This window comes from Agelaius phoeniceus, chromosome 1 (assembly GCF_051311805.1).
Source record: "Agelaius phoeniceus isolate bAgePho1 chromosome 1, bAgePho1.hap1, whole genome shotgun sequence".
Lineage (NCBI taxonomy): Eukaryota > Metazoa > Chordata > Aves > Passeriformes > Icteridae > Agelaius > Agelaius phoeniceus.
Window position 1 is genome coordinate 4,637,743 of NC_135265.1, and position 15,813 is coordinate 4,653,555.

The window sequence follows — 15,813 nt, forward strand, 5'->3', positions numbered from 1 at the left end:
TCAAGTGTGAAGGAACCTTCCTTTGTTTCTCCTGTGGGTCTCTGGATGCCTCCAGAGCTGCCCATCCTGGGGCAGCTGAAGTTCCAGGGATGAATCCCAAATTTTCACAGAAATCCCAGAATGATCAGGTTGGAAGGGACCTTCAAGATCATCCAGTCCAACCCAGCCCCAACAGCTCAACCAAACCCTGGCACCCAGTGCCACATCCAGGCTTTGTTAAACACACCCAGGCATGGGGACTCCACCACCTCCCTGGGCAGCCATTCCAGAACTTTCTCACTCTTTCTGTGAAAAACTTTTTCCTGCTATCCAACCTGTAGTGGTTCCAGTTGTGGGTTTCTCTGGGTCTGGATTGAAGGCACTTGAGACAGTAGTTCATGTTTGGACTCAGGTGTTTATTATTTCTTATCAGTAAAACAGTCTCACTGCTGTGAGCTTTTCATTAGAAGGCACAAAAATGCCAACAATCTCTTGTTCCAAGGCGTTTTCAGACTAAACTATCCAATTAAGAACTGACACCTGGATTATTTTCCCTTTTAACCCAATCACTGATCCCACAGAGCCCCCAGTGGGGACTTTTCTGCCCAATTCCAAAATGCCACCCAAACCCATGGAGAAGGAGGAAGAAGAAGCATGAAGCAGAAACCCAGGGTGACACCCTGTGCCCTCCATCTTGCTGCCATCCACAACACACTAAAAATCCCAAAACCTGAATTTCTCACCCAGTGACACACCTGCACTGCTCTCTATAATCTATTTCACACTTTTGTGGATTCCAGTCTATCTTGAAGTCTGGGGAACTTTCTCTCCATGAATGAGGGTCAGAGTCAGTGCTGCCCTGGGGGTCAGGGCACCCCAGAGCAGACAGAGAAATATTCCCAGTGCCCTGGGTTTCCACACCAACCTGTATTTCCCCTGGTGCAGCTGGAGGCTGTGTGCTCTGGTTGTGTCAGTGCTGCTGCAGAAAGAGCCCAGGGCCAGCTGAGCACAGGCACCTTTCAGGAGCTGCAGAGAGTGATGGGGGCAGCCCTGAGTCTCCTTTGCTCCAGGCTGAGCACCCCCAGCTCCCTCAGGGCTTCCTCACAGGGTTTGTGTTCCCAGCCCCTCTGCAGCCTCCTTGTCCCCTCTGGATGTGCTCAGTGTCCCCAGGTCCTTCCCAAGCTGAGGGCCCAGAGCTGGGCACAGCACTCCAGGTGTGACCCCAGCAGTGCCCAGGGCAGGGCCAGAGTGACCTCCCTGCTCCTGCTGGCCACACCATTCCTGAGCCAGGCCAGGAGCCCTTGGCCTTCTTGGCCACCAGGGCACTCTGCTTTGTGCTGGCCCAGATACACAAGGGAGGTTCTGCTGCAAGCTGACCCTTCTGGCCACTCCTCTCATTCCACTCTGGTTCTCTGGATGAAAGGAGATCAGAGCTGGACCTTCTCTCCCAAATACAAGTGGGGAGTCCAGTGGAGTGTGTTGGAGATAGAGGAGGCTCGTTGGGGGTGGCAGTGGTGGCTGGAGATGTTCCACCTGTTGGGCACCTTGGTTTAACTCTGCAGAGCACACCCTCTCCTTTGGACCCACCAACCAAGAGCAGAGTGACCACAGCCCCCAGACCAGAACTGCATCAAATACAGCTTTAATCCCCAAAGGGTGAAGGTTTTTAGGGAATGCTTGTCCTTCATCTTTCATCCAAATTGAATTCCAGTGCCTTTGTGCCTTGCTTTTGGTGTCCAAGAGTAAAGAGGGCAGCCAGGAAGAGTTTGATTTGGTGTTATTTTGAATTTTATTTTTAAATACAATTGGTTTATTGAGTAAAACTAATTTTTAAGTATTTGATTGAGGTGAGGTGGGAGTTAATTCAATTAATTGCTTATTTTTAATTGTTGAAAGCTGAAGGAACACTTGGCATGTATACTTTGAATATAATACCCGAATTTCTTTTCTTTTTTTTTGATGATGGGGGAAAAAGCCTGTTTGAATAATAAATTTCTTTCCTGTAAAGCACAGAATTCATGGATTTTCTTGCAGGAGGCTGTGGCCTGGTTCAAGTAATCCAGGATAGGCTGTATCCATTCTAACTGGCCTATTCTTGGTTACTTGCACTGGGACACAGCCACAGCTGTGTGACCCAGGACTACGAGGGACACGTGGGATTTTCTGCTCAGAAGAGACATGAAACAGGAGATTACAGGAGTTGGAGTTGTCATGGGCAGAATTTTTGGCCATTACTTGCAGATTTCCTCATTGTAGAGCTGGTTTGGAAAGGCAATTCTATGTGTCCTGTTCAATTGGTTGAAAATGAGCTGGGTTTGTCTTTGGGTTTCACTAATACTGAGTCTCTGTAGGCTGAGGCTGCTTTGAGGTATGGAAAATTCATGTGGAAGTATGAAATGCTTGAAAACAATTAAAGATAATTGCTTGTGTTCTGCCATTAGCAGCTGTAAGAATCCTGTGGAAACATGCCTAGTGCCTGATTTGTGCTTAAAATGTTGAGTAGGGTTCATTTTAAATAATAAAAAAAAAATACTGTATTCCTCTAAATTTTTGCTATGATAAGGAAAAAAAATTAGTGAGCATGAAAGGATGGATTTTTTTTTTTAATGCCCTGAAGACAGTATATAAATCTCAGAAAAATGCCAGGAGCCAGTTAGTCTAGAGATTTCAACTGAAGACATCAGGCAATGGAGGAAAAAGCCAAGCCACAAACAACCATGCAGCATTGAGATTCAAGTCCAGCCACTAACAAAGTAAAGGGGAAAAAATTCCAAATGAGAAGGAAGAGGAGAAAAGAGCTGCACTGTCAGCTGAAGAAAGCTTTCTATGTGGAGTAAACCAAAGAGGTTTTGTAGCCCAGGATACCAATACATTTTGGAGTTGCTTCCAGGCTCTAAGTAGGACTTCTCAAAGAAAACTTCAACTCTGGAGAATAACTATCCAGAGTATTAAGATATTTTTTCTGCCAAAAAAAAAGGGAAGAAAAAAAGTGAAGGAATTGGGGCTTTGTACAGAGGGAAATAATTAAGGGGAAAATTTGGTGAGACTTCATCTGAAGAGATGACATTTATTATTAATTAGGCATTTAACATGAGAAGCAAATCTGTTGGCCAGATCCCAGTAGGAGGAAAAGATTTAAGGCAAAGCAGCAGGAGAAACTCAAGTAGAGGAGGCTGTGAGTGCTCTGTGGTGGAGCAGGAGCCCTAAACTGCAGAATGGAGACCATCCAGCTAAAAATGCTGTGTATTCACAGCTAATCCTGAATTAGGGGCAGAATTAGGAACCCTAAAAGAGCCAGAGGAGTGTTTATTGCCAAGGCTGCCAGTGCAGCTCAGGGCTCTGGGGCTGATTTACAGAGTGCTCCTGATGGAGGAGGTGGCTTGTGTTGCAAGCAGCAAAGTTCAGATCCTTGGCAGGGAGTTTGTAATTACATTCCAAGTGGAAATACTTCAGTGACAGGGGCAGAGATAGGGATGGAGAGCAAAGAGGAGACTTCTTCTGCTGAAGCTGGAAGCACTGGGCTTTAAAAGGGAAATTAATATTAAATTCCAGCACTTACTCTCCAAGAATGATGTTAAGACTCTGGGGTGCCCCTCAAAAATAAGTGTAGGAATAAAATTAAGGCTAAAGAATCAAGAACTTAATATTGACTTGGATCCTGCTGTCTTTCCTCTCACATCTGGGAAGTTGGAAACTCTCAGGATACCCAAAAGCAGAGGGACTGCAGCTGTCTTTCTGTCTTTAAAAAAAAAAAATAATTCAAAGGTAGTATCTGGAGAGGAAATACTACAGCAGAACTTTGTGTAGAAAGAATTAAATGAAAAATTAATTGCCTTGTTATAGGAGAGGAAATTACTTGGTTTATGCCTGGTGAAATACAGGAAACATTGCTTTAATTATCTGGAAAGAGAGTGGTGGTGAAGTACATCTGTTAACTGTCTTTAATCCATAAAATGTCACCATTATTTGATGTGTTAGGTGCTGCAGTGGTTGTTTTAAAAAAAATCAGGGTTATAAATTGTTATCTGTATCAAAGTTTGAATGTAATGTTTATGGGGTCAGAAATAGTTTAGATAAATTTCATAGAAATAACTTAAAAGAGATAAAGACTCCATGGTATGATCTGTATGCTGCATAAAGGGGAAAATTAACATTTCTGCTTTAGTCATTAAGGTACAGCTCCTCATATGTGTTTTTAAAAAAACTTAACTTTCAATTTTAGGTTTTCAATTCCAATTACACAGTTTCTTTTTTTCTTCTTTTGCTGAAGGCTTTAATTGTTACACTTGAGTTCAAGCTGCTGTTTCCATATTTTTCTCCTTCAGGCTTTTTCTCTGAGTACCTTGATTTTTATTTTTTTTTAATCTCTTATTAATAGGAATCTAGTAAAATACATACAATTAATCTAGTTTTACATATCAAAGAATGAAATTCCTGAAATAGCATCAGTCTTCCAGTTCTTCCTGAATTCAGCTCTATGCCAGACTTCTCCTCTTGAAATTTCCAGCATTAGGGATTATTTGCCAAACAAAAGAAGATAAAATGCTGCCAATATTTTCTCTCAAACTTTTAATCTAACTGCAAACAAGACAGATAAATATTTTTCAAGCAGACTCCCCTCTTCAGCTTCCCAGTATATTGTGAGCTGTTTCCAAGCTTTCTGAGCAGCACTTTCCTTGTTCTGGTATCTTCTGTGAGCACAAAATCATCTTGTGTGCTCTGCAAGGAGAAGCAGGGAGGTTTTAATAATCTGCTAATCAGGTTGTTGACAGCAGGCAGCCAAGGCAGTGCTAAAAGGCAGCAGAGCACTGCTGAAGAGGACAGAAATCCTGGGAATTTGCCATCTTTTGGCAAGGTCCTCTTTAGAAGATGCTATAGACTTTGTCAGATTTCAAACCCAGAACTTTTAGGCTTTCTGCATGGTGCTGTGAAGATTTTTGGTGAAAAAAGTGCCCTGTAGAGCTGGAGGGCTTGATCACTCTCCATAGTGAGTTATGGTACTTAGCACCTGGAATTTCAGAAATGAGAGAATCAGCCACAGAAAGAAAACAGGTCCCTGTTGAGCAATTCCTGCTGTCAGAGAGGTTTAATCAGATTTATTCCTTCTGTGGAGCTCCTCAGCTTTCCAGCACCAGAATGGGTTTGGTGGAAAGATCCAGATCCTCACTTCTTGAGAAGCCCTCCTGTCTCCCTTTGCCTTTAATGAGATTTTTTGAGGAGCACCCTCCTGATGATGCTCAGTGTTTGCAGTTCCATAACCAGCAGGGGCTTGGCAGCCTGTGTGTGCCAATCTCTCATTATTGGAGCTCTACTTTTATCTTGCATACTTTCCTTTTTCCCCAGCATTTCATTTGAACTGCTTCCCTGTTAACTTTTGTTTCAAGTGCTGGCATTGCAGGAGTGGTTTTGTTTTTTTGGTTTGTTTTTTAGTTTTTTCTTTCCTTGAGCAGCATCTGACCTAAATGCTGTTATCATTCCAGGTTTATGTATTGAAACGACCACATGTGGACGAGTTTCTTCAGAGGATGGGAGAGCTCTTTGAATGTGTACTCTTCACAGCCAGTCTAGCCAAGGTTTGTTCCTCCCTTCATCTCTTTAACCCTTATGGTGCTGGTCAGTGGACTTTTGGTTGGGTTTTCTATGGATAATTATTTCCACAGTTGGTACTATCTTAATTTTTCCCCTTCTTTTCTGCTTCTTTGTCTGACAGTGTGTACTTTGTCTGCTAGTGTGTGGGTAAGTGTTTCCATGGTAACACCATCACATATGGGCTTGTCTCATAATGTAGCCTCCATGCATTGCTCATGATGCCAATATGAAAGGCTCCCAAGTTACCATGGTTATAGTGAGAAATTAGAACAAATAGAGTGCCAGTGAAGCAGCACATGAAAGCTGGGCATGAAATAAAACACCGAATTAAACCCTGTCTACACCATCAACCAGTGACTCAGAAACTCACTGGAAATTGGGAAACCAAGCTTCTCGCTCTCTTGAGGTGCAATTTCAACCTGGAGTTAGAAAATGAAGCCTTTTTTGCAAAGCTTGAAACGTCCCCAGGAATATTTTGTGCCCTCTGGTCCTGCAGTAGCAGTAGTGGCTCGTAGGTAGTTTTTGTGGTAGATGTTCCAGTAGTAGAGTGATCTGGAATTCTTCACTTCCTTCAGTGTATTGTATTTGTGGTGTCTTGTTTGTAAAATGACATTGGTTATTTCTAAGTAGTGCTCTAGCATGGCAAGCTTTTGCTCCAGCCTAGTGTAGAGATGGTGGCAGGGGACAGGACCCTGATCTTCTGTAAAGCCTTTTTCCCTGCATTCTCTTTACCACATACTGTTCAGTCATGTTGAAAAAATCCTAAATACTGCCCCAGTTTCATACTAAAATTATGTGCCTTATTTCATAATCAAAAGATGATTGATTTTAACATCAGGTTTTTTTCTTGGTTTAAAATATAGGAAAATGGTGACTCCTGTTGTGCAATAATAAGATGTAACTACCATTTTCAACTATGTGGTTATTCATGTTTGAGTTTATTTGGATACTTCTTCTTGGTCACTTTATATAAATTGTTGGATTCTAAGCTGTGCCTCACTTAAAATACCATCTTATGTATAAAATGAGAATTTCCCTGGTATTGTACATGAGTATTTTTATTAATAACATCTTTGGCTGGTCCTTTTTGGCCTAATTATGCAATTTGGTAATATTAAGAGTCTTGCTGACCCAGTTGCTCCAAGGGCATCATTTGACAGAGCCACATCAGGCTCAGATTTGTTCACTGCAGTTTTATCTTCAGAGGCACATGGAAACAAATCAGCTGGGGAAAAGCTTCATATTGATTTTCTATTAGCATTGGCTGGTTTTATGGTAATGGCAGGTGAGATCTCTGGATCCATCAACCTCTAGAAAACTCTCAGGTTAACTCTTAAGCTGGCCCTGAGAATAAAACCTAATTAATAAATCACAGAAAATATTTAGAGTGCAAGTTAGCCTTCTCTATCTAGAAAGAGAATTGTCCTACTTTTGCTTTATCTCTTTATTAATCACTTCAGGTTTGCAGGCAATTGAGTTAATTAACAAGGAACAGGGACGAAAATGGAGAAAAGAGGCATTTTATCTGAAACTATTTTATGTCCCTTCTCTGTGAATCAGCCTTTTCTGCATGTTGCTAACTTGATGTTTCTGACTTGTATTTTTAAGTATGCAGACCCAGTAGCTGACTTACTGGATCGCTGGGGTGTGTTCAGGGCAAGGCTCTTTAGAGAATCCTGTGTTTTCCACCGAGGCAATTACGTGAAGGATCTGAGTCGACTGGGCCGTGAGCTGAGTAAAGTTATTATAGTAGATAATTCTCCTGCATCTTACATCTTCCATCCTGAAAATGCAGTAAGTATTCTGAGTACTCCAGCCTAACTTCATCTCTCTGGCCCTTGCCCAGGTTTTGTGATTCAGAAAATTGACTTTTCAGAGCACTGTGTCAGATTTTGTGGGTTTTTTTAGGCTGCACTGGGTTTTGGGGTTCACTGTCAAGTGGTGAAGGACATGGGCAAAGTGATCTTGACAGAGTGTCACAGCCATGACTGCTCCTGTGCTCTGAGCTTTGGCTGCTGCCTTGAGCTCCAGCAGTTTTGAGAAATACCAAGTGGTGTGGAACCTGAAAAACCAACCCAGCTCTAAGAAACAAAGCTGCCCTGCAGCACAGATTTTGTTCTTTGGAGTAGTGGTTGCAGAAAGAATGGTTTGCTTGTGTTGTATTTCCAGGCACCCCTGACAAAGGCAGGAATGATGAATCTGACTCCATGTTCTCATAAGGCTAATTTATTACTTTATAATACTATATTATATTAAAGAATACTATACTAAACTATACTAAAGAATACAGAAAGGATACTTACAGAAGGCTAAAAGGATAATAATGAAAACTCCTGACTCTCTCCAGAGTCCCAACACAGCTTGGCCCTGATTGGCCAAAGAGTGAAAACAACTCCCAGCAGAATCCAATGAAACAATCACCTGTGGGTAAACAATCTCCAAACACATTCCACATGTGAGCACAACACAGGAGAAGCAAATGAGATAAGAATTGTTTTCCTTTTCTCTGAGGCTTCTCAGCTTCCCAGGAGAAAAATCAGAGAATGTGAGTGCCACGTGCTTGAACTTCTTTTGGGTACTCCTATCTTTTTTCCTTGTGTGAACAATATTATATTAGGCAAGATAATTAATGATTTACTGATTGCTACTGAGATCTGCATTTGTTGTAAGGGAAAGAAGGAAAAAAAAACCAACAAGATCCTGTTGTGTTGTTATGCTCCTCCCTCAATTATTTTTGTCATAGCTCCATAATTAGAACTGTTAGTCAACAAGTTAATCAAGGTTTAGGAATAAGGTTAAAGGGCAGGCAGCAGTTCTGTAGGGCAGAACAATGAGGAGCAGTGTGCATTTTCAGTGTGTTTGTACTGGATCTAGGAGCTCTGAAGGAGAGGTCTGGGGTGCTCCATCCATGGCTGCAGCCAGCACAGCTGCTCACATCTGCTTTAGCTGCCAGGGGAGAAGCTGGAACTCTTAGATCTGCTGACTTTTAGACAACCAGGCTGTGCACTGTTTGCTTTGATGTTTTTAGGCTGCCTTCTTTGTGAACTATTAAAAATCAATGTAGGAAATCTTTTATTAAGATCACTGCTTTGCACAGTCTTGCCTCTCCAGAATCTTGTTTTTTCTTTCTTTCTTTTTATATCAAAAGCTATTTATCTTCCAGCAGTCAGCTTTCAATTCAGATCCTAATATTGTGATGCCCTAAGTGATAGGGTGAAAACATTTTTCTGGTTGGTGCCACACATGGTTTAAAGCTGCCATTTATAATAACCAGGACCTGTAGCTCTAATTTATGCTCATGGTTAAAATTAAGAACCTGATCCAAGATCATCATTTGGTATCTTGGAAATCAGTGCCAAGGAAATAATGAGCTGTAGAAATTTGGGAGATGAAATTAAGGGCCTTGTCAGAGTGGTTTAATCATGTATAGAAAAGTGCTGCTGGCTGACTGATACTGGAGTCTCTGCAGAAACCAGAGCTTGTAACAAGATCCAAGATAGTCTTGGAAAGACCTCAGTGTGCTGAAGATACACAGAACACCTTCCCCAAATCCAGCCTGCATATTTAAGAAGGGTTATTATCTGTGTTGTTCTCTGAATGCACTCACTAGATCTAACATTTTTACCTGAGCAATGTTCTGCCCTTGCAGTTAAACATTTCCTCCAAACCCCATGCTGGAAGGGGTTGTTGCTGCCTGCCTGTGCCTGGTGACTCACTCTGATAATTCTTAGAGGGGAAAAAATAAACTTGCCTGCAAATACAGTGTCAGTGCAGCTTCATAAGCTGTGCCTGCCTTCCAGTCTGTTCTGGATACCAAGGAGGCAAAGCAAGGAGAGTGCCCAGTGTGGGGTCATGTGGGTCACCTGGACATGCAGGTGAAGCTCAGCTGTCCTGGTTGGGCTGGGGGTTGTCCCTGCTGCTCCACCTGCATGCTAATGAGTAGCTAATTGCCATGATTATTACAGCATGGTGGTGATGGTTACAGAACACCTACACAGACAAAACTCACGTGTCTTTTACATCATGAAACCCTCTCAGTGTTTGTTGGTTGCTTTGTTTCAGGTGCCTGTGCAGTCCTGGTTTGATGACATGACAGACACAGAGCTGCTAGATCTTATTCCTTTCTTTGAAGGACTAAGCAAAGAGGAAGAAGTTTACAGTATGCTTCATAAACTCTGCAACAGGTAGCCCTTAACTCTGACTGACTCCTGCTCCTAGATTGCAGTTGCTAGAGGCTGTCTCCATCTCTTTCAGCTCTTTCAAATGTAAGCTTGGGGAGGTCACCCCAGTCAGAAGTGCTACTCTTGATCTTCCTGTTACATTGGACACGAAGGACAATCATGAGTGATGCTATTAAGCCTTCAGAAGCCTGACTCCTAAGGTCATGTGTTCAGACTACTTTTTTAAAGGAAAAAAAAAAAGCTATTTTAAATGGGACTCTTTTAATTAATTTCATAAATGGACATCTTTTACTGGATCAGCTTTTCTTAAAACATGCCAAAAAAAAGAAGCTTGTATTTCAGCAGTTGAATTTCTCTCCCTTTCTTCCCCTCCCACTATGCAGACAATTTTACCCCCCTGCTTAGAGCAGTTGACCTGACTCTGAATTTTTTCTTACAGAATGAAGTGCCTTTTTGAATGTTATTTTAAGATAAAAATTCATTTTTGTATAAGACGTATTTCCAGACATCTTTTAGTCTTGTATTGTCTAAATGCTTTAAAAGGAAAAAGGAAAAAAAAAAAATTTATAGAGCACTGTAATATATAACAAAGGAAAAAGTTGAAACCAAGATGCTGGGTTCCTGTCTCCACGATGACAATGAGTTGTGTTACACTTTGTCATGCTCAGAAGGTTCAGGCGGTCGTGGGAGGGGTGAACTGGGGTCATTAACATGGTTGTTTCACTGATGAGGATTTTGGGCACAGTTTTAAAACATATCTGCAGTTGTTTTGAGTATTTAGGGAGTGATGGAGTTGAGGAAATGAGGTGGCTGATAGACCTGAAGCACCTTTAATTGCAGGCAGATGAAGTTCTGCTGTCTCTGCTCACGCACAACTGCCATGCCTCTTCTTTTTTGGAAAACCATTATCTTGGGAGAACAGCAAGGAGATCTATTTATTAGCTTAAGAGTCTTTTCTCAAAACAACCCATCTGGGGAAGCTGGATCTACATTGAGCTGTCTGGAGTACTTTTTTCTTTTCATTGCTGCTACTGTATACTCACCAAATGGAGTTGACCATCGGCTGTTATACTGTTTTTGCCACTGTGCCTGTGCTATGAGACATTTTCTGTAAGCTGCAAACTTGGGCAATAAATAAAATGCAGGCTTCATAACCCACCCCCATGGATTAATCCATTGGTATCTGATATACCAGTTAAAGGTGACCTGTAAAGGATTTTTTTTTTCAATTTTTTTTTTCAATTAAGATGAAGCCCTCTCCTTTTTTTGATACATGAAAATGCAGGAAGTTTGCTGCCCACACCTTTGATTTGTATTTCTTTTTCCCCAAGGTGGAAGGTGCAGATTATGAGCTGTATCAAGTCTTGCTGGAAGGGCAGAAGTTACTAGCCTAGACTAAAATTGGTCCTCTGGCTTTGGAGTTGAGTTAGACTCATCTCTGAATCTGAGAGCCTTCTTAACATCTTCTGCAGTGCCATAGGTATTTCAGATGAATGATTTTTAAATTTGTTATGCCTTTGAAGAACAAGGCACACTTTTTTTTCCCTCCCCCTTTCCAGTGTCACCTTTCAGTTATTGTCCACAGCAGAAATCTGCAAACATAAAAAGTGCAGCTGTGTTTGGCTGTCATCAGAGAAGACTAAATGGATTATTTGGTGCTTCTAATTAGCCTTGTGCTAAATTCTGAATTGTAGACCCCCTTTGCCTTTTCTCTTTTCCTTGAAAAGTCCCAATGACTTGGGAAAAAACCAAATTCCTTTGTGATGGACCTGGGGCTTGTGATCCTCGTCTCAAAACCATTGGTGAAGCAGCTTAACAAATCCATCTGAGAGGGGCAGGCCAGTCTGCACAGGCAGTGAGTGGGTGCTGGTGGGTGCAGTATCAAACTGAGCCCCCCTTGCAGTGCAGCTGTGCTCCAGCTGTGGCTGGGCCCAGGGGTGCTGGAGGCAGTCCCATCACACCCATGAGTCTCTAGGGCATCACCCTTTTGTTTCTCAACCAGCTGGCATCACCTTAGTACTGTATAAATCTGTGCCACAACAAAAAGACAAAGTGTCGAGTTTAAAAATGAAAAATCTGAAAAAAAAAAAGAAAAAAAAAAGCCTACTTTGTTTAAAAGATAACAAAAAGAAATCAAACAAGAAAAAGGACGTGTGGATTCTGGTTAGTCCATTAACGTTTACTTTCAGTTTAAGATGGTTTAATTTTGTATTTGACTCCAGAGTAATGAAACTATAAGCTGCCAAAAAAAAAAAAAAGTTGTTCTCTGAGCAGTATTTTCAACTGTGCCTGTGGCTCCAGGGCCCCAGTGCAGTTTGCAGGGAAGTATTCAGGTTGTAGTTAGTCGTGCAGGTATGAGAGGAATGGCTGAAGAAATTCAAAGACTTTTTCTCGTTAGCATTAGACCAAACAATCAGACCAAGAGTAAACAACCCACGAGCCAGGGCCATGTGACAGTTGTGACCTGTGGGACGTGAGACAAACCGTGTCACCCGTCTGCATCTCTGCAAGCAGCGATTTCATGAACCAGTTGCCTTAAGTCTGTGAATGAATGTTGATTATATTATTAAAGTGTCTTGTATTGTTTTCCAATCCACATAGAATGGGCAACTGAACTTCTGCACCAGCCTCTGGAGGAACAGTTCTGATGATGCTCTGTACAGCCATACTTGTACTGTATCATTTTGGCTCTTAAAACCCCCCCAAATTTTAAAAAACCCAACTTACTGTAACTTAGTACAGCATTAAAATGACACTTAGTGACAATACAAAGACAAAAAACGTAGCACAGCTTTGATCTCTGTTAGCATTAAGAGTATTTTCTATAAGTTCTCATCAGTTCTATTTTTTTTTAACCCACCCAACTCGTATGGGAATAAAACTCAGAGTGCTCTGCAATCAGGTTTGGACTCCCCTGGGTATTCAGATTTGGCCAACAACTGTCACAGTTGTTTATTTTGACACTATCATCATACTTGAAATTTCAAGTGTTGAGTTTGCGTGGATATACATACGCTATATATTTAGAGTTTCTAGATTCTGAAAAAAGCAATAGAGTTCTGTCCATAAAGTCAGAAAACGAGTGGAATGTTTGTAAAATTTGCAATACGGGTATTTGATTGTATTTTAAATACAAGATTTAAAAAAAAAAAATCAAATAGGAAAAAAAAAAAAAAAACCAACCCTTGTTTCCTAAATCTCTTGCATATTTTGAAGTGCAGTTACTGCATGCAGGTCACCAGGGCTGTTCTAAACCCTGGGTTTCAATTCTAGTTCTGGATATTATAGAAATATTAAAAACTCTTTTCCCAGTTGGTCATTCTAAAGACATGCTGCCTGGCCTGAAGTTCTGTTGTCCTTTTATGTTGGGTTAAAAAACGGTTTTTTTGCCTGTATGGGTATTTTTAAATGAAGCTGTAAGGCAGAATGCCTTAGACCCTTGAAACCCAACAGAAGTGTTCACAAAGAAATTGCCATTTGTAACCTTAGGGCTGTGCACAGAATCTTTGGTCACACCACGAGGCGTGGCAGGCTGGGCATGGGGAGGTGGTGGCAAATGTACAATATTGCTGTGTTCATTTAGGTAGCTTTGGAAGAATAATTTTGTCTCTTTGTTTCGCCCTTTTGATCTTTATTAAAACAGCAAAAGTTGTACGTGGAAGAAACTCAACACCTGGAGGCGTTTTTGGTTGTCAGTGTACGCAATCACTTTTCTTACAGCATGATTTTGATTAGACTGGTTGGGGACAATAAAGTATCTAAATGACACTGGTGTGTGCTGATGTTGCAGCTTTTGAAATTTCAATGTAAAAAAGAAAAAAGAAAAAAAAAAAAAAACAAGAAAAAGAATCTGTAGCTGTGTGACTTCCGAAGGCGTAACCCTCTGTTGGACAGATTGTTTTTAACCTAATAAACCACAGTTCTGCACAGCCCTATTTGTAAAACAAAAACAAGTTTGTGCCTCTGATTCCAAGGTGCTGTGATGTTTTTTGCCTTTGTGGGGTGAGGAGGGGCAGGTGAGGCTGGCGTGGGGCAATTGCTTCAAAATCTCTGGGCTAACTATGCAAAACCAGCTGTCAGTTCTCTGTTTCACATGATGTTGTAAAATCCCAGCTGACTCTCTCTTATTTCTTGTTAAAGATCTATTGGGAGCTCCTCAACAGAGGAGTGAGCAATGGAAATGTTTCTTTTTTTCTTTCTTTTTTTCCTTTTTTTTTTCCTTATGATGGAGCTGTTTACACTTTGATGCAATGAACAATCCAGCAATACTTGAGAAACACTACAGATACCATATGAGTGTTTGCAGGAGAGAGAAGTGTTGTCAATCAGGTATTGAATGGTTTCTTTACTGTCACAAATAAAAAATTTTAACAATATAGTTACTTGTGCATGTAATACTTCTCTGGGAAAAAGCATTTCTGCACTTCTCCTTCAGTAACAGGCACTGATTCAGCAGGGGCTTCCCTCCTGCTAATGCACATCCATGTCAGAGGGTAAAGCCACCCATCCCTGTCCCAGCCTCGTCCCCCTGTCCTCTCTCAGTCACGTGCAGGACTCCTCAGTGGCTGCCCTGGCACCTGCTTGTGCAAACAGAGCTGATGAACTGCTGATGAACTCTGCTGAATAAATTGGTGGCGACTCTTGCAGATGTTCCAGCTATTTAGATCTCTTGGATGAGATCATACAATAATTTGTTCAAGTCTCAAAGCTGTGTGACTTCTTTTGAAGGGCTTACTTCAGCTACTTGAATAGCTGTTCTTAACATCACTGCCATATCCACATGAATATCTGAATAAAACACTTTATTTGGTTGGAAAAATCTATTTTGGGACTTTTTATCTGACACAGTAAGACTTAGGCAGAGCCTTCCTTTCTAGGAAAGGCACATATTATTGATGCTTTATGAGCACAAAACCTCAGGCCTGTTGGAATTAGCAGCTGGCTCAAGGTAGCACATTAGTTGCAATTAAAAATATTTTTTAGTTAGTCCTATAATTGGTTGGAATGACCTGGCCTGCCTTTACTTTGTACTGGTTGGTCAGGTTTTTGATTATTTAGGTTTGGTTTGGTTTTGGTTTTGTTTTTAATTTTACCAATCTCCTTAGCTGCTACTTAGGATAAAGATGAGGATAAAGATGCCTTTCTCTTCTTTTATTTTCCACTTGGTAAAACAAGTGTTTCAAAATTGATAAAACAGCTCATTTATAGTGGTGAGAAAGCTCCTGTTGTTCTGTGCTGACAGAAACCAAGTGTCTGCACAACCGAATACACAATAGTCTGTACACCTAAAGGCTTTCCAGTGGGTTTTCCCCCTTTTTGTTGTCTTTTTGACTCAGAAGGAAATCCAACTGCTCTGCAGTTCCCTGCAGGGTGGGGTGGGGCTGCTCCAGGTGGGATGCAGCCTCCAGCAGTTTTCCTGGCAAGCAGCCTTTGCCATCCAGACTATCCAGGCTTCCACCAGCCCAGCCACGCTGGCAGGAGCCCAGGACTGTTCTGGAAAGTTCTGGACTTCTCTGGCTCTGCTGGAGCTGCTGGAGAAGCAGGGATCAGTGGGTTGGACAGTTGTCAGCCTTGGACAGCTGCAGGAGTTGTGCTGGGAGCAGGGTGTCCATGGTTGAAGCCGTGTTCAGGGCGTTTCTGAGGGACACTCAGGGGTCAGAGTGGCTCCACAGGGCAGGGTTCCCTCTGCACTGTCAAAAGGGGAGGTTTGGCTGTGGCTAAAAGGGGCTCACAAGGAGTTTGGGAGGTGGTGGCTGTGGCTGTGTCCCCCTGTGGTGCCTCCCAGCTCTCTCCCCAAACCAGCATCGCTCGGTTTTGCACCCAGGCTTTGGTTTCATGACATGGACACACCTGGGGATGGAAAAGGCAGGAAAAGCACAGCTTTGGACACAAGCACAGCTGGCACCCATCACCCTCCTCACCTCGGGCTGCACCCCAGCAAGGACCAGGCTGCTGCTGCTCAGAGGGAACAGAGGAGTCACCACTCAGCCAGACACGTGTCACCCCCTCAGAGAACCTGTGTCACCCCCCTGGAGAACCTCTGTCCCTCCAGATAATGAGGGGC

The 15,813-nt window shown here is 42.1% G+C and overlaps 1 protein-coding gene across 4 annotated transcripts in view; it reads left to right on the forward strand.

Annotated features, from left to right (window-relative positions):
* Positions 1–14,127, forward strand: part of CTDSPL (CTD small phosphatase like) — an 85,567-nt gene extending 71,440 nt beyond the window's left edge. For all 4 annotated transcript variants that reach the window (XM_077187215.1, XM_054636611.2, XM_054636619.2 and 1 more), the window contains 3 exons: positions 5,460–5,552; positions 7,177–7,362; positions 9,631–14,127. In XM_077187215.1, the coding sequence (XP_077043330.1) occupies positions 5,460–5,552; positions 7,177–7,362; positions 9,631–9,756 (405 nt within the window). In that variant the 3' untranslated portion in view covers positions 9,757–14,127. The remainder of the gene's footprint in view (positions 1–5,459; positions 5,553–7,176; positions 7,363–9,630) is intronic.
* The last annotated feature ends 1,686 nt before the right edge of the window (positions 14,128–15,813 follow it).